This window comes from Psittacula echo (assembly GCF_963264785.1).
Source record: "Psittacula echo genome assembly, chromosome: 10".
NCBI classification, from domain to species: Eukaryota; Metazoa; Chordata; class Aves; order Psittaciformes; family Psittacidae; genus Psittacula; species Psittacula echo.
The window spans coordinates 4224860-4251543 of NC_137741.1; the positions used below are offsets into that span (position 1 = coordinate 4224860).

General features: G+C 38.2%; 2 protein-coding genes across 4 annotated transcripts in view; both read right to left on the bottom strand.

Annotated features, from left to right (window-relative positions):
- Window positions 1-24521, bottom strand: CHRNA5 (cholinergic receptor nicotinic alpha 5 subunit). The gene is made up of 8 exons (XM_080626607.1): window positions 24464-24521; window positions 22818-22889; window positions 20531-20672; window positions 8547-8698; window positions 7628-7672; window positions 6088-6197; window positions 4369-5200; window positions 1-2447 (listed from the first exon to the last, which is right to left on the bottom strand). The coding sequence occupies exons 2-8, from the start codon at window positions 22824-22826 to the stop codon at window positions 2286-2288; spliced, it is 1452 nt and encodes a 483-aa protein (XP_080482733.1). The 5' UTR covers window positions 22827-22889; window positions 24464-24521; the 3' UTR covers window positions 1-2285.
- PSMA4 (proteasome 20S subunit alpha 4) overlaps window positions 19372-26684 on the bottom strand; it is a 10048-nt gene continuing 2735 nt past the window's right edge. Inside the window, exons 5-10 of one of the 3 annotated variants that reach the window (XR_013957762.1) lie at window positions 26595-26672; window positions 26282-26370; window positions 25288-25418; window positions 24957-25080; window positions 24464-24669; window positions 19372-20672 (exon numbers count right to left, since the gene is read on the bottom strand). Coding sequence is in view for 1 of the 3 variants with exons in the window: in XM_080626610.1 (XP_080482736.1) it covers window positions 24515-24669; window positions 24957-25080; window positions 25288-25418; window positions 26282-26370; window positions 26595-26672 (577 nt within the window). In the remaining 2 variants the exon portion in view is untranslated. Of the gene's footprint in view, window positions 20673-21342; window positions 22893-24256; window positions 24670-24956; window positions 25081-25287; window positions 25419-26281; window positions 26371-26594; window positions 26673-26684 lie in introns of those variants that run through there. The other 2 variants (XR_013957763.1, XM_080626610.1) reach the window with 2 other exon arrangements.

A 26684-nucleotide genomic window follows, 5' to 3' on the forward strand; every position in this document is an offset into this window, starting at 1 on the left:
TTGACCAAGTAACAAAAGCCTGTATAAGACAGCATTAGCTACAGTTCAACACATTCAGAAACAAGTTACGTAAGGAAAGGTCCATGCTTCTATTAAAAGTATTTAGTTTCAGGCACACCTGATAAGCTGAAGACCCTAAGAATTCTAGTGTCCCCTATCTTAGCTGTATTTATCATGATCAGATTGTAGAAGTGACTAAAAGAAATTAATGCATTTGTAAGTTACTAGTATAAAGACTGGGACTCCTTCAGTCAATATACTGCCCATCGCCTTATGATCTATGTGGGCTTACAGACATCATTTGAGAGAAGGAAAGGGATGAGTTGGGGAGTTCAAGAAAATAACAGATCTAGCTAATCTACAGGTTTATTTATTTTGCTTTCTCTTCAGGTAAAGGTAAAATTCAGTAATTCAAACCCAAGGAGGACTATAAGAAGTAATTTAGCATTTGAAGAGGAAAGAAGATATCTCATGTATTTCTGCAACTTCCACACAGAGAAAGCCACTGATGCATTGTTTAATCTTAGTAATCCTGAGAAAGTTAAAATTATATTAATGGATTAAATCAGATAATTTTTGCAAAATCATGTTTGAAATTAATTATGATGGGAATAGAGGAAATACGGATATCCAATGCTAGATGTAATTGTATAACTGAACAGGAAGGAGGGACTCTCTTTATAATCAGAATTAATTATAAACTGGCATATTTTAAGGCCTGTGAGCCTTTAAAAGCTACACAAATCCAAGAATATCTGACAGGCGAAAACCATTTGAAATAAATATTCAATAATCTATAAGTTATGATATAAGCAATCAGTACTATGATCAGTACAGTGCCAAATGGCACTATTCTTAAAGAGATGGGGGGAAATACTTATGCATTTTCCATATTCATAACTTACATTATCCAAGATACCACAATTTACATTAAATTTCTAATCTAAAAATGTTAATATTAATGTAGAAATCTAAGCAAACAAAAATAAAAACCTCCCAAGACTTGCTCCATCTCGGCATTACTGCACTAGCCCTGCAGGATACAACACTATGAAGTGCACTGACAAAACTTTGGTGGAAGAGAACCCCCATCAATTTTAGTGTCTCTTCCAGAAATAAGCTTTTAAGAAAGGTGGCATCGTAATGCATTCAAAAATCAGTATTTAAAGAATATATCTTAATGGATTAAAAGTTACAAGTTAGTTTCAGCACTTCCAGAAAAAAAGCATGGAAAGATGCAAGTCCTCATTGTTTAGTTACGTGTGTTTCTACAACAGAGAGAACCGATTAAAAGGTAAATTTCTAAGTCCAGTTTAACAACTGTGTGAAATATTAATCATTTCAATTTGGTTACACAGCTAGTAATTTTCAACCCATTTCCTTCAGAAGGGCATTCCCCATGTTCCTTCTAATTGTGCTTAAAAACTTAATTCTGAGAAACACACAAAGGCAGGAAATGATTAATCTGTTTTCAACTAACATGTTTCATCAAATCCTTCATCAAGAATAAACATATCTGAATGTTCTGGCCCATTAGAAGACCTGTGCAACTTGGGAACTCATTTAATTGTGTCTGTCTTCTTCTCCATAACTGACACAGAGATACCGATATACCTGTATCCTGCAGGCATTTTAGTAAAGTTTACTATATTAAATGTTTGTGTTAGTATAATAAAATTTAAAAGGATTGAAATTTAGCTGAAATTCCATTGAATTTATACAGGCAAAACATAGCCAGATTGCTACTTTTACTGATATGTTGGATATACAGGAATTTTTATTGGTATTATTATTATTTTGAATTTACTTTGTATAAACCTTATACTTTTACAACACATTCAAGAGAGCCGCTAAAAATTCTCTTTTGCCTACTATAGGAAATTGAAATAAGCAACTCTACTGTGTTAATATCTGCAAATGTTTAATATTCAATATAACAATTCCTACAATAATTTAACAATTGGACTCTAGCAATCATCACTAAAGCACTCTAAATTCTTCTATCTTGCAGTAGCTGTCTGTGTATGCTTTTCTGACATCATACATGCAAGGGCTTAAGAAGATCCTTCTAATTCTGACCTGATTTAAAGGTAACTTAGTAGACTGGCAATAAGCAAATTAACTTCTATGTGTCCTAGGGATGCCATGCTTTAAAATAAACATAATTTTCTGGGTTTGGATTTTTTGTTACTCTATCAGAAACATGCCTACAAAGAACACATATGGAAATACAGCTACTGCAAAACTTCTGAACCATATTGGCAGGAGACAGATCCAAAACTATTTTATGTGTTTGTACTGCCTATATTTGTAGGTACTATTATACTTGCCCATTTATGAATAACAGGAATAAATAACACGAGTGATCCAACTATCGAAACCAAAAGAAAAGTCCATAAGAACATTTGATCAAGCACCTGAGCAATAAATTTCCAGTCTTCAACAACCTAAAAAAAAACAAAGAACGCGAGAGTTGGGTCAGTATGTGCAAGACAAAAATACAGTACCAAACCCTGCAATTCTTGATCACATTTTTCCAATCATGTTCATTGGTAACCCATGTTAATCACTTTTTATAACAACTCTATGAGCTAGAACAGGACCAAACTTCCCTCTATGAAAATGGGTAAGCTATACAGACCAGCACTAGATTTTAATGCAGAAACTGACACTGACAAGCACTGAATATTCTCAGTTACAGATAGATGAAATCAGTATGCAATTTTCTAGCATACTGCAGGATTTAGGATTCATGCCACAGCCTCATCATAAAGCAGAATTGCCAGGCGGGAGCTAGAAGCAAAAGTTGTATAAAAATAAATAACCAAACAAACAAAATACACACACGCACACACACACAAAACACACCTCCCAACCTTTCTGTACTCACTGTACTTTCAATTGGATTATTCGTACCCATACATAGTTTTGCAAGTACAGCAGATATAATTGTGCAAGCAAATTACAACCCTGCCAAACAATTGTATTTGACTTGAACTGGAGCTATCCCCATTTCCTAAGACTTCTGCTTCCCAAGAAGCAAGGCTACAGCAGCACTAGATATGCAGTTTTTATTAACAACTTTTTCAATTAAGTCCTGCATTCTCTGGAGCCCAAATAATAAATTACAAGTGTGTCTCCAGGTAGCTGTATATTAATTTTTGAGGTTTAGAGTCAAAACATTACACCTGAAAACCAAAAATACTTATCACCTCTCTTGTCACTCACAGTCAAATAGCATGAGTTCAGTAAGAAAAAGGAAACCCACTCTTACTTCACATTAAATTATGTATTTAATATCAAACTATTCTATTTGGGTTGTTTATACAATTCAGGGGTATTAAATGCTGTTTTAGCAGTACAGCAGATAGATTTATTCAAAATCTAGGCTGAATACCTTGTGATAATGTTGGAATTGAGTCCTGAGAAAGTACATTAGAGGAGTTAGCTTATTCCTAGGCTAGCATGTAAGAACATGTTCCTGGCAGCCAGCAACTTTTGAAGACTGTCATATAGATAAAGATCGAAAGAATTTTCAGAAACAGATAGCATTATCATGAGACCACACAACAAATGTCTCTATTTCTATACAAGCCTGAAAATAGCATTTGTCTCTGATGTACCAACAGTGCTAGCTTAAAAAATTCAGAACGAAAATAGATTCATAATGCTCTTTCCCAAATGGTGTAAACATCCATTAAGGAGAGGTCAGAGTGCAAATGTACAGACTGAAAAAAAGCCTTTGACACCTTTCAATTTAATGTAGAGACAAATAATAAGGCTAGAAGAGAACACTCAAGAATTCATCTAGTCCACGTGTGATCTCAGCACAAAATGACCAAAGTAGACCTGCAGCTTGTATTTAAACTAATATAAGCTAGGGCATTGAAAACTGGTTTTATTTGGAATTGAAAGCTGCCAAATAATGCTTTGCAATATTTTAAAGCAAATACATTTTCAGATAGCCTTCAGGTACAACAGTACAATGAAAAATACCTACTCCTCTCATCACAAAAATATCCCGCAGCACCCTAGGTAACAGTTAAGGTACTTGCTCTTCTAACAGACAGGTATCTCTGACAATGTGCAACTAACAACACGAACTGCAGAAGAGCAAAAAACCCTAAAGAACCCCAGGACTGTATTTTATCAGCCCAATATCTATAAGAAGTCTCAGTATTGTACCATACTTATACTTCTTTTATTTCCACACTTGTACTGTGTGGAAATAATTACACAACTTCCACTGAAATACAAACACTGGGAATCCCATAGCACACACTTAATACGCAACTTCATAGTAAACCATTACTTGCTTTTCTGTTTTCCAGTTTTAAAATGTTGGCGTAATGTGACTATAACACCCACCTCGCGAACTTCATTCTCCTTCATAACATGTCTTCTAATATAGCGGATAGAATCTAGAGCTGCTTCCAGGGTGTTCCTAGATGGTTTTGATCCATTCATATTTCCTGTTTCCTCCTTCCGAGGAAAGTATCTATCCACATGACTTCTCATGCAAAGCAGCTTGGGAAGTCTGTGAAGAAATATCTTGCGAACCCAAGGTGCCATAGCGTTGTGTGTAGATGAAGAGCGATGATGGATATTGATAGCAAATACAGTTATCACAATGGACAATGTCACAAATATCATCGTAAACACCAAGTATTCTCCTATTAGTGGAATAACTTTGGAAGATGATGGAATAATCTCTTCAATAACAAGAAGAAACACAGTTAAAGATACCAGTACTGAAGTGCAAAGTGAAATTTTTTCACCTTCATTTGAAGGAAGATAGAAGACAAGGACAGTCAGAAATGAAAGGCCAATACAAGGAATAATGAGAAACAATGTGTAAAAAAGTGGCAAACGTCTAATTATGAATGAGTATGTAACAAAAGGATACCAGCAGCATCCATCAGTCCTATTTCCTTTGCTCCCTGTTGCAGTCACTATTTCCCATTCTCCGTTATCAAAAAAGTCTCTTTTGTCTACGTCATAATCTTCAAGAATTAGATCAACTTGTGAACCATCGTAAGTCCAGGAGCCAAACTTCATAGAGCAGTTCTGGAGGTCAAAGGGGAAGAAGGTTACATCAATAGTACAAGAACTTTTGTAGTTTGCTGGTGGAGTCCAAGCAACGGTTCCATCATATTTCACCACAGTTTTTGTAGATGTTCCCTCAAAACGTCCATCTGCACTGAAAGAAGAGAGATAGATGCATGCAATGAGTGTGGAGAGGGTGTATGGGGGTGTGTTTTTAAATAAGAAAATATGTTTTGTTATTGTCATTTCAGCTGTTTATCCTTTCTCCCTCTCCATAGCCAACATTCTGTATGTGTACATAGTTTACAAACAACCAACTTCAGGAGAGTGAAAAATGTTTTCAAGTCATGAAAAGATCTGTGCAACTTTCTCCAATGACTTATGAAAGGATTGTAAAAATCCTGATCTCTAATAGCATGACCAAACTCTGGTCTCTACTGGGAATACAGCACAAAGACTTTTCAATTTGGACAAATGATGATTATTGAAAAACAAAAAGTTCCCAGAACAGGTAAAATAACACATATGCCACCTCCAACTTGAATTTACAACCACACAATCTCTGCAACAGCTTTTTCTCCTGCCTCACCAATCACGAAATATAAAAGCACACAGAGTCTAAAAATCTGTTAAGTCTCAAAGAAAAAAAAATAAACCCAAACCCTTACAGCTGAGTGTACTTCATTCTAAATCCATCCTAAACATGACTTACAACAGTAGAAATTATTTGCTTCCCTCCCACCACTCTACACTACTAGTTTGTACTCAGCACTGTGCAAGACATGGTTTTTCAATTAAAAAAAGAGTTTGCATGAAGAAGTAGAAATAAACTTTTCAGAGAGACTAGATATTCCGTACAGAAGCAAAGCAATACATTAAACATGACAACCAAATCCATTTGTAGAGGCAAATTCTTCCACACATTCTTAGCTCTACTGAATACTTAGCTCTATACTTTTCTACCCAATGAACCTCCTAGGAGCAGCTTGGACAGTAAAGTTAGAAGTAAATGTATTTTATATGAAAAGACTAAAATCCTACTTGTCATACAACACGATATCTGGAATCCAAATAGAATCTGATGGGACACGAATAGACGTTATTCCAGCATAGTCTTCAGGATTCCATCTTAATCTTACATCTATCCATTCCTGTGGATATAAGAGACGTAACAATTATTATTCTTGTGAAGTTGGTGTAAGCAGGGCAGGACTGGATGAAGATACATACAAATGCAATTAAAACCAGATCAAACTGGCTTCTAAAATTTGCACAGCACAGTGAATTTGCTGAACAGACAGCTATTTACTTCATCCACTATTTGTCTTCTGTTGCAAGAGCCACTTGACGGTATTTCTGTACCAAACTTAGGACATTAAAATCTTTTTTTAAAGCATGTATACATAAATAAGAGCCATTATAATGCACAGAAAATTAAATATTGTCTATACAATATTTATAGACATATATTCTGCATGAATACCAGTGACTTCAGAAGTTGATCTGAAGTAACTTAAACATTTTCATCACAAAAAAAGTCACACTGCAACTCTCACATGACAGTTGTTACTATTTCTACCAGCAACACTGAAAATAGCCCCATTAAAAGCATAGCGGTACTTTGGGAATTTTGTATTTGAACTAAAAGCTCAAGAGAAAAAATTCAAGTTCCTAAGAATTTACCATCACATAGAATTTTAAATACATATTTAGGTCAGTTCTCGTCTTATTTGGACTGATTCAACTGCAATAAGTTCTGCAGAAAGTCTTAAGAGGGCACAACATGCTTTCATTGACCTGTTGCCATGTCATACTTACTGAGTAGTCTCAAAGCTTTCCTGAAAAGAAAAACTTGTCCTGAAATTACACTTACTTGTAAAGAAGAGAATGGGAAGCATCAGGGAGGAAAAAACCAAAGAAATAGCCTAACAAAAGTAATTCAGGAAGCTAGTAAGTATAATCAGGGTGTGCAAACATTCTTCTAAGTTAAATCAAGAGTGATTTGTGAGCTGCATTTCCCAGGTTAAAGTGGCCACTTAGTTTATCACTGGACTCTGACTAGTATAAAACCTGAGCCCTTTTCCTGCCCACACACTTAAGAGGAAAAAGTAGTTCTATATAGCAAACATGTAAAACTTTGAAAATGAAATTTCTCAGTGATGTTTATCTGATGATCTCAAATACCCCATAAGAGAAAGATGTTAAAAAACTGTTATACAAAAGACTACACAAACCCATCCTTTTTTAATAAAGAAGGAAAACTTATGTACTGAAGCAGTAACTTCATGGCTGGATACACACACCTTGGAATATTAAATAGCCATGCGATGCCGTATCAGATTTCTTCACATTGTCATTTTCTTTAAAAATATCATTTTTGTTTGGTTGGGTTTTTAAGAGTTTTCTAACAAATAATCCTTTAAAGCATTTCTAGGGACTTGTTTTTAAAGTAACTATGTAAAATAAAAATTCGTGCAACAGATAAGGTTTTTCAAGTATACAATGAATTAGAAAAGTTTCTTCCAACTTTTGACTTACACTTACGAAACTTTACAATTTTCCATCACTATTTGACACATACCTGCTTCAACCAGACATTTGTTGTCATCAATTGATTTTTCTCATCCTATAAAAATAAAGCATATTTGATGTCAAAAATCTGCACAGTACATTTATAGTAACTAGTGCTAGTTCACAGAGGTCTGTAACTTCAAATGCAAGCCATGCTTCTAAAAGCATTCCAGTCACTAGAATTATGACATATGATTATTCAACTGTTAACAGTGAGATATTTCCCCTTTCGTGTCTCTTTCCTTCCTTCAATTTTTTTTCTTTGAGTGTATGTTATGCAGCCTTACTGCTTTTCTATGGAAACATAAAGGAACAGCCACCATGTGGAAGAAAAACTCCCCTTACAGTTGTAAGTACTGAATTCAGTTTGGACAAAATATTCTGAAGTGGAAAAAATAATCTGGTTGATCTCTTCTCCATCACAGGCTACATGTGATAAATATCACACGTATATCAATATCTACATCCAAGAGACAGTCTTCCTTATTACAGAAGTGACACATTTGAAGGCTTAAGGGCATTTTGCTGCTTAAAGGGGGGAAAATAAATCAAGCAGCATTTGCAAATGTTCCTGAATTTTACAGACATTAGACTGATAAAGTTAAAAATTACAAGGTTTTCCCATTTGAATAAATAAATTAAAACACAATTAAATCCCTGGGCTTAAGAATTTCACAACATTCTCCCCATCCAAGAAAACCAAACCACTAAACCTAAGAGCCATTTGCCTTCTCAACCTCTGCCGTCGCTTCTTTGTGCCCCCATCTACAACACATTTTTTATTATGCTGATAGTAATTCTAGAGGCTTCATCTACTGTGTTTAAGCTAAAATATGCACAGTTACTTCATATGACATTATCTTCCAGAATTTTAAGAATCAGGAGAACAAACAAGGAATCAAAACTCCCAAATAATATACTACACATACCACATCTACTAGCTGAGAGATTGCAAGGCCAAACTTGATTTTTACTGTGTCATTCAAGCGTTCCACCGGACGAACCCATCTTTGATAGTCTTCAAATAAATGTTTAAACAAACGATCTTCACTTTTAGCAATAAAAGAAGGTTCAGATATACCTATATAAAAAATAGGAATTAATTAACACTGCTTTAAATGAAGAGTGTGTATCTGCATTCCTGTGTCCAAAGACCTACAGCTGTGTTTATGCAGAGTTAAATTTCTCATTTTAGCCCCCTTTCTCTGGAAGCATGACAAAGGTGTTGGAACTAGAATTTTATAGAATTATAGATATAAATCAATATTATATATAGGTTTATCTATATATAACCCATATATATATATAGGTTTTAATAGCATCTTCATGCCATTATCTCTTAAAACCATTATCTCTGAATCAAGAACATTAAGATAATTTTAGTAACAATAAAGGCAAAATGCACTTGTATCATTTACCTAGTGCCATACAATGATGGAACTTCTCTAAAACTGAAAGCTTATCTATGAGGGACTGAAGTTCTATCATTGTACAACAAGGTGGTACTTTTTAAAACCTACATCCATACTCTACATGTCTCTAGCATATTGTTTAACTCTCACTCCAGTTTAAAACATCTGTCTCCTCATGTTTTATACATTATTTCCTCAAAGTTTGGTCACATCTACGATGTATAAGCTTTGTAGTAGTTGCAGAGCACTTCTCCCTACACTGTTTTGTATCTTAAATACATGTGCCAAAGCATTTACTAGTTTATCCTCTACCTATTCTAATGTTATATTGACTGTAAGGCACCTTTCTAGTTAAGTAAATGTATACATTCAGTTAATTCTTTTTCATTGTCCTCAAGGAGTCATTTCAATGCCTGGAGACTGCTGGTGGAATGGAATGGCAAAAAAAATCCTCGTATAGCTTACGAAGAAGTGGACATTAAAGGTCTTTTGTCTCCTGCAGGAATAGAATACAGGGCATAGCTTTAGGGGTGGAAGGGAAATGTACAAATGATGTACAAACTGCAGGCAGAGAGCAGCCCGGAGTTTATAAAAGAGATGCAAGTCGTCCTAAGGCACCTCAGTCAAGCAACCGCTGGTCTTTATCTTGGAAATCCACAAAAAATGAGGGTTTTACCAATGTGGTCTCACTGAAGTGAGATCAGCAGATACCCTGCTACCTCCAAAAAAGGCAAAGTTTAAGAGAAACCATGGGGAAAAAAAAAAAAAAAAAATATATATATATCTTAATATATAATCCTGAATAACAAAAGAAGGACAAACTTGGGGAAGATATGGAGAGAGGGGAGGCAAAAAAGGCAAAAACAGTGTCTAGCTAAGTAACTTGAACAGCTTTCAAAGGCAGTGTGTAAGACCTGAAGAAGGCCACTGCCTTAAGAAGCAGCACAAGCAACACACATTTGGCCTTTTGAAGGGCAAAGCTCCAAAAGGATCTCCAATTCCCAGACAGAAGTCACAGCAACCACCAGAAGACATGAACATTTGCTCTGGACAAAGATTTTTACTACTCACCAATGAGATTTAAACTGATTGAAAATACTGCCGAGAAAAGACCTAACAATTATTAGTCAGTTTTGGGAGCAAAGTAAACCAAAGAAAGATACTCACAACCATCTCTTTTTAATGCAGATTTAAAATACTATACCATTACATAAACGTATGGCATGACCTCTCTAGAAACAATGTGCTCACTAACAGCATCCACCTAAAAAAAAGATATATCAGAAGCAGAAAAGCACTGGAGAATGTCATAAACAGATTAAAACCAGGGACAGTCATCCATACAAGGAGAGATTGAAAAGATTAACATTATTTTGTTTGGAAAGGAGGTGAATTTACTGGACATAACAGAAGTAGATAAAGTGCTGAAAAATATATGCAGAAAAAACCCTGATGGCATTTAACCTTTCTCATAAAAATAAGGTAAAGGAAACAAGAGCATCAATTAAAGGCAGTCTGAGCAATTTCTTTTTGGAGTTGTACCATTAACATTCAGCAAATCAGAGATTATTAGATACTGCAGAGGACTAAAATTTCAGAGTTGCCTGGGATTACTAAACTGTCAGTTATACCAGAGAGCATCATCATTGCACAGGGTACCAGTGCGTGTTCCAACACAGCCTCCAAAATCTACCTCTGAATTGGATCAGCAGTTTGCTGGCTTGCATTTGGTGCAGAGGCTTGGCTGACACCATCTAAACCATTAACTTAGAAAGACCTAGTCCTGTGTGACTGCAACCACTGCAGACCAGACAACTGAAACAGGCAGCCTAAGTCTTAAGTTCCCTCCCATTCTTCAAAGTGCTTTTGTGACAGTGGCCACTTTCTGCTGCACTGCAAAAGGCTGCACTCACATCCTTCCAGCAGAACACCCAAAGTGCTGCAAAGCCCAAGCACAGGAGAATTTGCTGCCTTCTGCACTGCAGGTTTGGGGAAGTTAGTGTTAGTTATTGTGAATACTAACTGGATTTTCTCCGAAATTTTACAGTAGGAAAAAAAGCAAAACATAGCTTCAGGAATAGAATCAACAAAGTGGGAGCAACAGGACACCTTTTCCCTCCAAATCTTACCATACTGCTACTGAATGGTGGTTGTTGCAGGCCAAATCAACATTTGGGTTTTAAGACAGGTCACCCTTCTGTTTCAAAACACAAATCTATCTGTTTACAGTGTATTTCATTAATTCACAGTCCTAATGTTCTTCAAGATGTATTATTTGTACATGCTCTACAATTTAACATCTTTCCATTTCAAAATTCTTGACACGTGGGATGTGTAACAGCAGAGAACTAATGAGCAACTTGCATTGTACAACTGAGCACACCTTAGATGGATACATGAAAACACACAGGAAAAGAATTGCTGCCAAAATGGAACCAGCAACAAAATGTTACACACACATACATTACCTTCACAGTTATTAGGTTAAAATATGTTTATTTTTATTGATGCCTTAGGTTCAGTGTATCCTCACTAGCCAAAGAATCTTTCTTACCTGTAACTATATATAGATTTGCCAAGTCCTACTTCGTACAGACTTCCAAAACAATGTTTCCTGAAGACACAACTTCTCTGTTTCTATAACCCTATTTCCTGAATTATGGATGGTTTTGTGAATATTTCAGCCTAATGTTTCATAAATACTCGATTTTTGCATTAGCATTAATTACATTTCCCTTTTACGGTTACAATCTCAGCTAAGTTTTTTGTGCAATCTGAGCATGACTGTGCAGCTGGGTATTCTCTTGCCACTAATTGACCTTGAAGCAATGCAGAGGCAAAGTTCCACTTTCACCAGTCCTGTGTTCCTGTAAGATGACCTTCTGTACAGAAATACAGCACCTTCAGGGCAGAGGCTATTTCCAGATTAAGCTTCTCTTAAAACACAGCATCTTGCTAGTTACGCTGAATGGGAATACGTTCCTTTACCACTTTCAGATACTTACAGGAAGGGTTTCAAATACTTCATGCTTGCATCTACAGTATACTCACTGATTAACAATACAGTTAAACTGTTTTGTGGTTTTTTTCTATCACAGAAATAGCCACACTTTTCCATATTTCTAATTTATTTTGTTATTTAATAAGCTGGGGCATAGTTGTCTACAAAAGGCAGCTTCTACAAAGGAATGCCCCATGAGGAGGCTGCAGTATTAATGTATTAACATGTATTAACATGCTGACAAAATTATTGTATTAACATGTATTAACATGTATTAACATGTATTAACAGCTGACAAAAATAAAATCAATAACCACCCCTACATTTCCGTATTTTATTCAATAGGACCACTCAGCTCACGTGTTACACAGACCATATGTTTGATTTCCCTTGTCTGTGTGTCTGTGTGCTTTTAAGATTTTAATATTGCGGTATCAGTTCCAATAAAAAAATGAAGAACTGGTGGCAAGCACAAAAAGGAACAGAAGAGAGGAAAAAAGGTAAAATGCAGTTGGTGCCTAAAGGCTGCAGACTAGCTATGCTGGTGGAAGAAAAGTAGAAAGTGGTTAGAACCTATGACTAGCAAGGTTAGCAAACAAATAACCTGGAGTACAAATTTCAGAAGGCAAGAGATTACGGAGGCACTCCTTCCTGCTACTATCCCACTGTACTGAATAAAATTTAGATCTGTAGCATTTCTATGCATACCTGTATTTGTGTGGCTTTATTTCTGTTGAGGTCAGGTAACTTCTCTAGTCTAAATCAAAGTTAGCTGTCTACATTGTTCAGTGATAAAGTGTAACAATATTTGCTTTGTAACTGACACCTGAAACTCTTCTCTGCTCACTCCCTCTCAGCATGATTCCATCAGCAGCAAAAAGCCCTCAATCATGTAAGAAAATGCTGGATGGCAGAATTTTGAATTCTGGAAAAGGAGACAAAAATTTATGCACAAAGCACAACGACTCAAATCCTTTCAACTTTGAACTAGTTGGAACACACTTTTGACAAATATTAAGTAGAAATTCTAGTTAAACACCTGATCTCGGACACAATTGTATTTAAAAATTCAAATCTAACATTTCCTCCTGAAACATTTAATAAAAGTACTTTGAAAGAGCTATTTAGAAAAGAGAAGGAAGCATTACATGGGTTTCAGACGCATGACAAAACATGTACATGTCTATTCCTTTGGTTAACACCCTCAAGTAAAGGTTCCACCATTGCTGCTAATGGCAGGTGTTTCTGAATGCTTCAGTTTAAATTACAGAAGTATTACTCTTCTGTAAAATCCATCTTTTTACATTGTTTCTTACTGTACCAATTATGGGACAAAATTTATTAGGCTCTTCATACAATTTAGCAGCAGTAATCTTTTTATAGAATTGCCATGAAATATTCAGTGTTACAGCTATGCCTCATACCTTTTCCTGTCATTTTGTTTGGGTTTTTTTTTTAATGAAAGTACATCACAGTCCATGTTTCTCCAAATAAACTTCCTTTGAACTCTATATTCCTCTGCGCTTCCTTACATGAAGTGTCTAAGAGCCACATTGGCACTGCAGGTGTATCACTGGTCCTCTGACTTAAATTGTTTGCTCAAAGCATTTTCTAATTGCTATAATTGAGTGTTACTGATTTCAGGTTTTCTTTGGATCACTTCTGCCTGCATTTTCAAGGGAGATCACAGGAGCAGGGAAATGGTCACTTTTAGAAGCCAAATGTCCTAATGTTAAGATGTAGACTCAGAAGTAACACATTTTTCTAACACAGATTGACAATCACATACCAGTGTAATGAAAGAGAACACTATAAGGACAATAAGCACAGAAAAATATCCATACTTTGTAGTTAACATTTGATTTTTTAACAGTGTGCTATCATAACATATAGACTGTTATCCACAAATCTAACTATGACAAACTACAAGACAACTAATAGTTCACCTACAAACTAGGAAGGTGAATGAATATATACAGTACACCTGCCTGCAGTACACACTAGTGTATTTGTTCAGATGATGCTGTGATTTATTTTTTTTTAAACTAACACATTTTACATAATTTATAACAACAGAAGCATTTTGAAGTCCAGAAGCACAATGGTAACTGTTTAAACCTGACCCTGAAAGTGTTCAGTGGTCATTTTGAGACAAAAGAAAAGTTTTCCACCTTTCCTACAAACTTGTCCTACAGTGAACATCAGAGCTTTTCCTCCTTTCAGTTTACAGCTGCTCCCCCCAAAATCTATTCACATCACAGTATTTTGGTAGCAGGTGACAATTCTAACTACAAGTCACCTTTACACTGCAGCAGACAGGAAAAAGAACAAGATCATGTTCAGTATTAACTACACAGACCTCTCTGTCTGAGCCTCCCTTTACATTTTAGAGAATCTTCCACAACTACTTCATTAAGCAGAAAAGATATGTAATATATTAAATTAAGTATAGAATGGAAGTTCTATTTCTGTACTGATTCCCCACTTCCTTTAAAAGGATGGTGAGTCATGTTTTCTACTTCTCCTTCTATGCTTTAGTAATTGCCAAGAATTCAATCACTAACAGTCAAGCATTTGGTTAATGGTAATCATTTACAGACATCAAAATCACCTTTACCAGAATGTCTGTGAGTCTAAGCAGGATTACAAACTCTGTTCAATTTACTGAACAAGAGTCAGAAAACCCAGCTATTAAATTCTGTACTTCCTAGTAGCACCTTTTCTCCCCTGTTTAAATGTAAGGCCAAAGCCCATCACTACACCTACAAGCAGGAAAAGGTGGCTATTCTTAACCATTTCTTATGGTGGTTTTTCTGCAAATCTGGTTTGCTGTGTTTAGTTCAGAGCTTGTCTTGTGATTTCTAAAGTTGAGAGTTACAAAAGTGACAGCCCTGTATTTCAACCACCAATGCTAGCTGCTTCAGGGACTTTAAGGATTGTTCCATAGCTTTCAAGTTACCGGGAGGACTTCTGCCTTCTGTCTTACTCAGCATATCAGTCTCCTTCCAATCAGTAGCAAAACTAAATGGAATACTGTGGACATGAACCTATCAAGGATAGGTTCTTGCGGTACCGCTTAGCACCTACCAATACGAACAGAGGTACAAGAGCTGCACATTGAAAGCAGGGAAGATGTTTCTTACACTCAAATTTAAAAGATTAAAATTTCCAGCTTGATAATGGCAAAGTAGAATTAACTATTCCCCAATAGTTGAACATCAAGGGATAATTATGGCCCATAATAATTAATGCATTTACAAGTTTGATTAATAACAGCATAATATACTGCCATGTAGTTTGTAACTAATCAAGAAATAGATATTATTGTGGATTGATGGTCAGTGTTTAGATTAAGAGCTAACTGGAGCAAAAACCATTCCTTTTCAACTACCTGTGCTATGGAGTCTACTGTAAACCACCCAGCATGTCAAACAGCTTCCTGAACTCTACACTGAGGCTATTGCCAGCAGCAGTATCCTGATTAACAGCCATCTACTACAGCACTAACATTACAGTTTGGTAACATGGCACAGCATTTCCTCCTCAGTTCATCAACACTAATATGCTCCACTCAGCTTTGAGCAGACAGAAATGGAATCCCTCCCACTGCCCAAGAGCCGAACCTCATGAAAAGGCTGCCCCATTTCGAGATGTCTCAGGGTAAAAATCCTGCTCACTCTGAAGCCAGGGGGACTTTTATTGTAACAGATCCAGGATTTTGTCATCTCTCTTTAGACCACCTTTAAGCACTGCATCATTTTCACTGACTGTTGACCAGTTGATAAGGACTGAAGATGGACTATGAAAACAGCACTGAGGTATGCTGAATGCAACCAGCAAAAAGCATGCTTACAAGCATCGATAGCACAAGGAGTAAAAGGAAGAACAAGCATGTAGATTCTTAAAATTAGAACCATTGATTCATACTGATTTAGACGGGATGCATCATTGAAGTAAACACAAATCCACAATTTATGTAATTAAGACTTCTAAGCAAATAAGCTTCAGGCCTTGGGCTTCTCCCAAGTTGCCAGTGCAGTCCTGGGTGCTGCAGATGTTGTTCACTTGGCAGTAACTTCTGCCACAGAAGCATTTTGCTTGTGCAGCTCAATTCCAGTCTTGGATATACTGGAACATACAATTCTATGGCTAACAGAAATAAGATACCCTGTTCAGGAATCAGATACTTTGCTCAAAACCAGATGCAGATAGGAGATGTCAGAATATATACTATCATACAAAAATCAGGTTTCACCATTCTGAAAAGTGGGAAACTATGTAAGTACTTCCTTCTGCAGCTCCTTCTACAAAATCAGTACAGGCATTTCTCCACAAACCAATGCTCACATTTCTCTTACTAAGAATCTCTAGAGAAAGCCCAAAATATTTTAAGAGAAAAATCACAAGAAAACCATACAAGAGGGAAGGTTTGCAGCTTCCTGTTTGCCAGGGAGAAGGATCCAATCTCTTAAACTGAGTGGAAAAAGCCTGAGTGTATGAACTGTCATGAAAACACTAGCACAGGTCTGCAGCACGGCACAGCAGTACAGTATAGGTGTACACAGTACAGGTGGTGCTTCAACCGACTCAATTTGTGCATTTAAGACATTTCGCCTGTGAGAGCAAAGAACAAAACTTACAATTTGTTTGTATTTTAAATAAGCATGAATTCTGTCTAGTCAAATCAGAGTTACCCAGGATAAAGGATTAGTTCACCTCTGGACTACTAACTAAAAGAAAAAACAAATTCATTTACAAGTACTCTTAAAGTATCAAAACCAAAGTCATGTCCATAAATCACTTTTACTTATTAAAATGATTACCGTACCACATGCAAAGCAATACCTCTAAAATAACGGTAACCATATGTACATGATACTCTGATCTAGGTTATTATTTCTATTTGCCCTGTTTTTAATAATAGAAAGCTATAACATTTTGCATCTTCTGAACAACAGATTTCATTTGATTTTAGACCAAGCAAACCGTGAAAAGAAAATTTAATCCTATGACCAGTTCTCAGTGGAATCAAAACTGCTGGCTAGTGCCAAAAGGCAAAATTTGGCTTAACCTGACTGCAGGTGACTCTAAACAGTCATAGGTACATCATACAATGTAATCATCTCCTACAGCAATACCTTCTCTCATGATGAGAAACACTACTTCTCCAAATACTGAAACAAAGAATAACCTCTTAAACCACATTTACCAAAACCAGGCTGTGGTTCCGTGTGTTGAATTAAAACCAAGATGTCAGTACAATTTGCTTTCTGTAAACCATACTTACAATCTTTTTTTTTTTTCCGGTTTTGAGCTAGTATTAAAAAGGTAGATTTTATTTTTCATTCATGTCCTTTCTGCTTGTGAGCGCTGCAGTTTTGACTTCGAGACATTCTGCAGAACTCTTCACAAAGTACCCGTAAATTATACAAATGCAGTGCTTTAAAGTAACTATTTCTAAATAGTTCTTTGAAAGAGCATCGATTTTGCTCCTTTATTCTTGGTGTACTTTTATAAGCGCTTCAGCCTCATGTGCTACTTTACATCCTTCAGCTCTGAAAGCAGCATCCTGACAGATGACCGGCTCTTCAGAAGTTAAAGAAACAATGCATAAGCAAACTAAAACCAATTCTGTTATAAATCATTCAGAGGAACATTGTGCATCCAGATCCATAGGCGACATTGCAATCATTAACATACATTGCGTAAATTTACCCCCACCAGCTGCTAACACAAGAGCATGCACCGCAAACCTACAACTGCCCCTCGCCCGAGCAGGCGGGCACCGCAAACACTGACAGCTACGGCACCTCCAAAGCGTTATATGCTCGTTTAGGAAGCGTTAACACCCATGCGGTGAAACGCCTCGTACCCGAAAAGCCGCCCCGTGTGACCGCGGCCTCTGCAGGTCACGTCAGTGTTTGTAAACGCTGATCCGTACCTCAGCACCCCTCGGGCACCGACACAACCCCGCTTCACCGACCAACAGCCCCAACATCGGCCTCGCCTCATCCTCCTCCGGCCAAAAGTTGCCCGCGCGGTGCGCGGCCGCCTCAGCCACGGCAGCGCTCTCCCCACACGAAGAGCCCGCCACGTTCCCCTCATGGAACGCGCCCTCCTCCCGCCGCTGCCCACCGCTCTGCGGACCCAGGACCGGCACAGCCGGGGAAGCGGCGGCGGCCCGGCAGACTTACACGGACCCGGGTCTCAAGAGGTGCCTTCCGACGCCCTCCCGGCTCCCCGCTGCAGCAGCCGCCCTCTCCTCCCTCCTCCCTCCCGGCCCCATCCCGGCGCCCCGCTGCCCTTCACCCGCCCGGGGCCGCCCGCCCTGAGGCGCCTTACCCGCGTGAGGGGCGCGAGCGGCGGGGCCGGCTCCGGGCTGGCCAAGAAAGGGCGCGAAGAAGCAGGTGAGGAGGAGCAGGGGGCGGCAGCAGCGCAGCGGGACCCCGCACTCGGCCATGGCTGGAGCAAGACCCCGGCTGCTTCCCAGCCCCGCGCCGAGGACAGGGCGCAGCGGCGGGGGCAGCCGCTCCCCCCGGTACAGCGCTGGCCACGCCCCGCCGCCGAGCCGTGAGGGGGGGCTGCGGCCTCGGCAAAGCCCCGCGGTCCCGGGCTTTGGCCACGCAGGGTGCGTGTGGGGACAGACCCGCTCCGGGCGGGAAGCGGCCCCCGCGGGGCAGGTACCGGCGGGGGGAGCCGCAGCGGTGCCCGGGGCGCCCCGCCCCGTCAGTGCCATCCTTACGAACGCGGCTCCTCCCGCAGGTGCTGCTCGGTAGGTGCGGGGCGCCTCGGCCGTGCCCCAGCGACCCGCGGCGGCAGCGATGTCCAGCGGGGAACAACAGCGGTAAATCCACCCGGGGCAGCCGCTGCCCCCTTTGAACCGCGGGCCGGGAGGGTGTCCCTGCGGGTGACGTTTAGCGAGGAGAAAAACACGGCACTAAGTAATTTCAAACTTCCATGCCACAGGAAACACTCTGTAGTTTGGGTTTATAAGTTTCTAAACCGGAATGGTTTGGAACTTTTAATAAAAAATAGATGAGCTGATGTAAGCTAAAAAAGTACCTAGGATAGTTCCATTTCTGTGTATGGTATAGATATATAACATATTATACAAAACCCCACCTTTTTTTTTCTCTCTCAGCACAACAAAATGCTGTTACAAAAGACAGCTTTGAATCCACCAACCGTGCAATGCAGTGATTTTTTTTTCTCCCTAAATCATCCCAATGGAAACACTCAGTGAACATGTTGACACAGAGAACAGCAACATCTGCCATTAATGCATTCTTTACATTTAAGGGACTGTTTAAGACTTTTACAGAGAGAGCAGCTGTGGAAAGAAAGGCTAAATGGGTTTACATGGTGTTAATCAGCTGCTACATGCTGTAGTAAATACCAGATTCCTCAGAAATAAAAGGGACCCTGTTCAGCTCAAATAATTTTAGCAACTTTGAATTTTCTTACCATGAACATTACCCAAAGTAGTAATTTCAGGAAGAGCATTGTCAGTTCTCAGAATGTTTTGATATCAAGTGTTCATGATATAGAAAAACAGGGCATCTGTTTGTGTAAATCATTAATCTTACAGATGACCAAAACAGAGCACCTCAGCATTTAAATCCCTTCATTCATTTTAAACATGTGGTGTTCTATGTTATCGTACCCTGCACCACATTTAGGATGTGAATGTCAGTGCAGCCTGCCCAAGCCCTCCAAAACCAGGCTGCTTACACAGTGGTTTCTTCCAGCACACTTCCAGTGACATGCTGTATTGATTTGAATGCTCTGCAGTAAATATGGTCATTTTCTATATTGAGAATCCCTTTGTATCCTGCATGCCCTCCACATTCAAAGTATGGATGTGTTAAAGGCTGCAGCGGGACTGAAACGCTCTGTATATATGCAGTGTCAACTCAAAATTCTGGAGTAAATCAAAATCTATTTTATTCCAAAGCATGGAACAAACCCCTCTGTTTTATCCCTTTGTGTTACAGTGAAGTTCTGATGTTGCCCATCTGAAACTGCAGATCCAGTTTTTGATGACGACTGGTCCACCACTGCACTGCACCTGAGGTAAGGTTATCACCTCCAAATTTGTACTTCTGTTAGCAGCCGATGAGCACTGCAGTAGATGCATTTTAGAGCCATCATGTCTGGTTAACAGCATTAAATATAGTTGCCACTGGATTATGCAGAGCACAGCAAACTGGTTTTATTACATAACTATGAATTTGTTTGCAGCTGGGTACTAGCTGAGCAAAACAGATGCTGTAATCTTGTAAAAGGATTAAACTGTCTGGGTTACATGCCCAACATTGCACTAAATATTTGATGCAGCATCATCTGGCAAACATTATGTGGTATTATTATTGATAGAAAACCATAGTTATAAATAAGAAGCCATTTTTTCTTGTTGCTTTGAACGTGGAGCAAAACATTCATAGTAACAGCAGCATGTTAAGCTTAATATTTGTCATTAAGTGAAAGCCTGAACAATTACCTGAGTAATGCCTGCTATCCTTCCTGAGGAGGATCCTTCTCAGCAGGAGTTGACATTTGAAGGTCCCCACTAATGTATGTTCTGAGAATCTGCAGTGAATTGGCTGATGGCAGATTTTCTTGTGCGTTGAGGAGTACTTGAACTGGAAAGCCAAATGCCAGATTAATCACAGATAAAAATAGCAAGCTGCTCACTTCTCTGCGCTAAACCAGGAATACTCTAATTTGGTTTTTGTGTGTGAAGCTGAGTTTTGTCCAGATTAAAGCCAGGAGTTATGTAACCCATGAAGGGGACTCTCAGATCAAGTTATTTTAGTGGGTTTTCATACTGTAATAGAAAGAACTGCAATTAAAACTTGAAAATGAGGACAGCTTTTACTAGAGAAAATCTGTAATGGGAAATATTCTTTAAAGAAACTGGGACACTTAAGTATGTCCTAGAACCTCCATCTAGTCTGAAGCTACATCATTTCTCTCATGTATGAAGTACCTGAGCACATTCACTTCTTACACTCAGATGTCATTAGTTATGTATGTTATCACATACAGTCCTGTGGCCTCTAAAACCATTAATTTGAATATCTGGTAATCATTAATAGATTCATTCTCCCAACACAGTGGAGAAACATTGTCCCTAATTTTAAGATTCTTAAATAAATAAATAAATAAAATACAGAATTGCCTTGGGAATCTATTACAAAATAGAAGCAGCCAGCAAACTGAACATAAGAAGTACTTCGTTTATCATCTTATTTTGAGTGCTGACGAGTAAAAGTATTTGGATGAATAGGGAGACATACCTAAAAGCATATTCTGCCTATGCACAACATAGTAAGTGAGAGAAGAAGCAGTCTTGGAAGTTAATGCGCCTTTATTTGAACAGGATACAATCATCTAGAAAACAAGCTAACTCTTTATCTAAGCAAGAAACAGCACAGGCATTACTGGAGAAGCAGTAGTTCCATTATCTCTTAAACTCCTTAGAAAAAACAAAACACATTACAGTTTATTAGGACACTCTATTCGTGAATACTTGCCCTAGCAAGCTCTGTCATGCACTCAAATGAGATATAAGCTATCCAATCTTTAAGTTTACTAACATCCTATTATGCAAACAGTTTCAATTAAGTCCTTGTACCTAATGTGAAAAATCTGCCGCCTTCCACAGCACCACATGAAGTTCTGGTGTTAAACTAACACTTAATCCACATCAATAACTAGTTGGTTGAAATACTTGTGTAATACATTCTAAAGGCTACATAAACATCACATGCACAAAAAAAAAAGCCATACAAAGAACAGGAAGATCATTTTTCTGTTCTTTACTACTTATCCCCAAACCACTCCCAGTAAAGGCACAAAGCCAGAACCATACAAGAGGCCTCTGCAGGCAACTGCTGCTCTATTTCTAGGAAAAACAGGGTAAGAATATCTCCATAAGACTCCTATCAATAAAATATCCCCAGTATCTGCTTAATGTGCTAGGTTCACATGCAGAAAAGAATGAGAACTTAAATTTAGTGTAGCAGAACTTTGCTGTACGTCTTGGCTGCAAGTGCCAGCTAGAGCCACTTGCCTATTCCAAGGCAGTACAGAGGTTCATCTCACAGTCAGCTGTTAATGGCACTGAGTAGAGATGGCATTTCTTAAATTAAATAGGTAATTATTGTTCAAAGATTATACTCAAAGTATTTGACAGTACTTTTACTTTGGATAAACAAAACCTTGAGATAAATAGGTCTTTTAAAATGTAGCGTAACTACACAACTTACCACAATGCTTCAATAATGGACTACAGATCAGAAACTTATCCCCAACTTGATTATTACAGTATCTCTTTTATCAGCAAACGAAGCAGTGTTCGGCAATGAAATGCTATTGGTAATTCTTTAAATAAAGATGCAAATATATTTGTTATCCCCATGTTGTTGTAAACAGAAGCATTCAAGAAAAATGTTATAACCTATATCCTAAGCTATCTAATATTACTTCTACTAGTATACTAAACAAACTGCTTTGTGTGATTTATATACATTGATGAATCCAGACTCAATGCTGGAGTCTACCACGTTTTGTTTCAAGTAATCCTTGAGAGGTTAGATAAAACTCCACTTTCACTGCTGCTTTTAGGGCATATTCAGGTACTTGTATAACCATTACCAGTGATCTAGAAACCTGCAAAAGATGACTATTTTGATGATACAGTATTCATGGTATCAAAAAATAAAGTTGAGCACTGAGCTTTCTACATAAAAATACACCACTTAAAAATTGAGATTAAATCTTACCCACTGCATGTTGTCTGCAACTGTTCAGTACTTGTTACATGAGTATCATTCCTATCTTGTTATTTGGAAGATCTACTGTTGCACAAGGTAAAAGTAAAAAGCTTTTATTAGCTATAAAATTTGAATACTGTCAAACTCCTGTCTTAAGTTCAGTACAAAAGACTAAAGCAATCGGCTTGCACTGAGATTTAGACAATGAAGCATCAGGTCCTGCAGATCGCACAGAACACATCTCACTCTATACCATGCTCTGTACAGAGGTTGCCAAAGTGAGTGCAGTCTATCTATGTGAGCTGCAGCACAGATGCTTCAAGTCAAATTCCTTCCCTCTGCTCTCAACAGTGAATCTTACAGCAATGAGCTCAAAAATGGGTTTTGTTGAGACCAAAAGCAATTTCTGGCCATGTTAACAAAGTACATTTTATCAGTCAGAAGTGTCTGGGATGGGTAAAACACTGTCTGGACTCACACCATTTATTCAAATGGTCATACTAAATCCTGTGAACTCTAGATATCCTTTAGGGTAAAACAAAAAGCTACTGACAAAGGCAATCCAGGGGCAGCATGGGCTGGGGCACCAGTGTCACAGTTTGAAATGCAGCAGACAAGTCCTCTCATTGAAGCATGTCACTTGAGCGAGCTTTTCAATTTGCTTTTGATAACCGAAAGGGTGCAAAATGATTTTCAGTAACTTTTATCTTTTCAGAACTACAAGAGACTGTTGTTAATCTGAAAATCATTACTTTGCTTTTAGTATAGAACAAAAATGATTCTGAATTCATCCACAAATACTTCGATTTCTCAAGTGGTTAACTTGTTAGTTTTCTACTGTTGATGTCAGAGAAGGGAACGTAGTTCTCTGGGGAAACATCAGCAACACTAAACTAAACATACAACACAATTTCCTTTCAGGATAAAATTTAAGAGTCAACATGGTCTAAAATCATGCACTATGTTATTCACCTACTGTATTTTGACAAGATAACTTCGCATTCCCACATGGCCTTTGTAAAAAGTCTGGCTACTGTGTCTGAATATACCTAGTGTTATATCAGTAATTTCTTAGCAAACACATGCACTCATGAAAGCCAGTGAGTTACTGAACACATTTGCTACAGGGCACGTTTCAAACACGTCTGCTTTGTGAGACCATCAGTTTGACACATCCTGTTGTAGAACAAAACAGACCAAAATGAAAGCTTGGCATGCCAGCACACTTTAATTCTGTATTTGTGAAGTGTTTTTTCAAACTTAGGAGCCCTTTTACTACTTTAAAAGGAAAATCCACACATACACACAAAATTCTAACAATTCTACCACCATATTAGTTCTTTACCAACTACCTACTAGCATATAACTTGGTTTAATGGTTTAAAGTTATCAAAACCCTTAAGATTGTGCATATACCAGGCATTACTTCAGAAATAAAGACACCCATCACTATTCTTCTTTAATTTTATTCCACAATAAAAAATAGAAGAGGAAAGAAATAGAGTGTTCCAAGAATTAAAGCAACTATTGGTCAACGTAAGGAGCATGAAACTAATTATCTGAATGATGATCAAGGACCTGGTTCACCAAAAGTAATTCTGGGCCCTCTACAGCGTATTTGTTTGTAGGCTTCTACCAGCAGCAATACAGAATACCTTTTACTGAAGCAGGTCCTTTATTATCGACAGAACACTTCATTTCATATTCTATTTCTCCTTCTCTTTTTGTTCTTTTTCCTTCTTTTCACGTTCAGCTTTTGCTTCCTCCTCCTCATGCTGTTTTATCAACTGTTCCACCTCCTTTTGCTTCAGAACCCTTATTAATGTCTTTCCGTTCTCTCTTGTCAGTGTGGCAATTTCAACTGAAACATATGGAACAGACAGAGGTGTTAAATTTTGTCCTTCAGACAGAGCAATCATCAGGAGGGTAAGATTTGTGGTTACAACTGACAGCGAAGCAGAAGGTTCTCCTGCCTCTACAAAGCAGCCTGACTGGCAAGCCAGGGTAAGGCTGAGAGCTGCTACACCTCCTAAAAGCATTTTTCACATGACAACTAAGAATACAATAAAGCACATCATGTCTCTATGTGTTCAGTCTGTTTTCTGTTTTTAAGCAAATGGTGTTAGCCTGTATTAGCCAACTGCTTACCTTTCTCTGCAGAGAGCTTGCTAACATCCATGGTTTTGTTTAGAACCTTAATGGCTAATGCCAGGGCAGTCTTTAAGGTCATTTCTCCTTCTTTGTAGTCTTGCTTCAGCATTGACACAGCTGCCTATAAATGTCACAGAAATCAGAACAATATCTTATAAGTCATCAACCAACAGTTACTTTTTACCAGACGGTATCAATACATAAGTGTTTCTACAGTTATCTGTTTCTGCTCTGTTAGTAATCAGCAACTCAGTTTAATTAGCACAGTGCAATTTGCTTTTTGCTTGGTTTTTGAGAGGAAAAACAAAAAACCCAGAAGAGGACTTACAGCACTGTTATTCCCAATGCACGTAGCCTTCCACCCTCCATAATTTCCACTCGGATCACTTTGATAGAGCTGAAAACCATAATGCTTATCCCAGCCAATATAGAGCAATGAAACACCAAAAGGACGTTTTCCTGTTGAAAAGAAGGCTGTTAGCAATCTAAATTTAGTCACCAGATTGGTCACGAGTAACAATTATTTTCTTGGATTTCTTTTTCAAACCTATTCCTTTGAACTGGGATTTAACAGACTCTTCTGCACTTCTGCTGCTTGAGATAAGCACATCAGCATTTCCTTCTCAGTCATGGGCTAGGGGCGGGCAGCACAGATTTAGTTCATTTAACCCTAAGAGCAGCTCAATTCTGTCTCCACAAATTGTAATTTATCATCCCAGAACTTTTAAATAAAGACTTCATATTTAAAGCATGCAGCTTAGCTGTTAAAGCATGTAACTTAACAGAGTCAAAAGCCAGATACATAAAAAGGCCATTCTTTCACACTACATATATGTAAAATACCAGAATCACCACTTCACCTACTGGGGAACTATACTTAGGACAATATTTTCTAACATGTTGCTTGATTCACAGAAATGGTATTTTTTGAAGTGTTACACTATTGCTACCCCTATACCCAGTCTTATTTGAGATTCTTTGTGCCATTATGCTGGATAGGCCCAAAATACTGGAAGCTTACATAGCAAACAATTCTCTGCTGGTCTTCTGCAGGCACTCACTGAGCCAAAGAGCACTCAAAGCACACTGTGCATTGAGCTGGAATCCCAGCCATCATTTCTCACTGACTAAAAAGTAGCACCTTCAGCAGAGAAACAGTAACTGTGACCACCCACTCCCCTCTGAAATCTGGCTATTGTTTTTCTTGGTGTAACTCATGAAAGAAGCATTTGGTAGAACTGCTCTGAGATTCAGATGCTTCAAATCATGTACGAGAAACATTCCATAGACATTTAAAAGCACAAAGGTTCATCAGACTTCACCTCCAAACTGTGTGTAAGCCTGCTTGATATCACACAGGGCTGTGACCAGTTGTTCACAGGGAATCGGCTCTTGATACTGCAACAAGTACCTAACAAAAAAAGGTCAGTTTTCAAAGGTTGTTTTGCTGGCAGTATCCTGTATGGCATGTAACAAGAAACAAGTTCCTAAGTTAGAGCCTCTTTGATCTGGCAGTTTCATTTCAAACAATCTAATTCTGCTCTGCTAAACACACGTTCATTTAGATTTAATACACAAACAGAGTATCTGGCAGCACAGGCAAGTTAAACCACATTAAGTATTATCAGAACCTACCTCTGAGCAATCAGTCTCAGTTCATTTGTTAGAACGTTGGCATCCGAAGTGATTCCAGCAACACTGCAAGCCATATCCCTGCAATCAAAG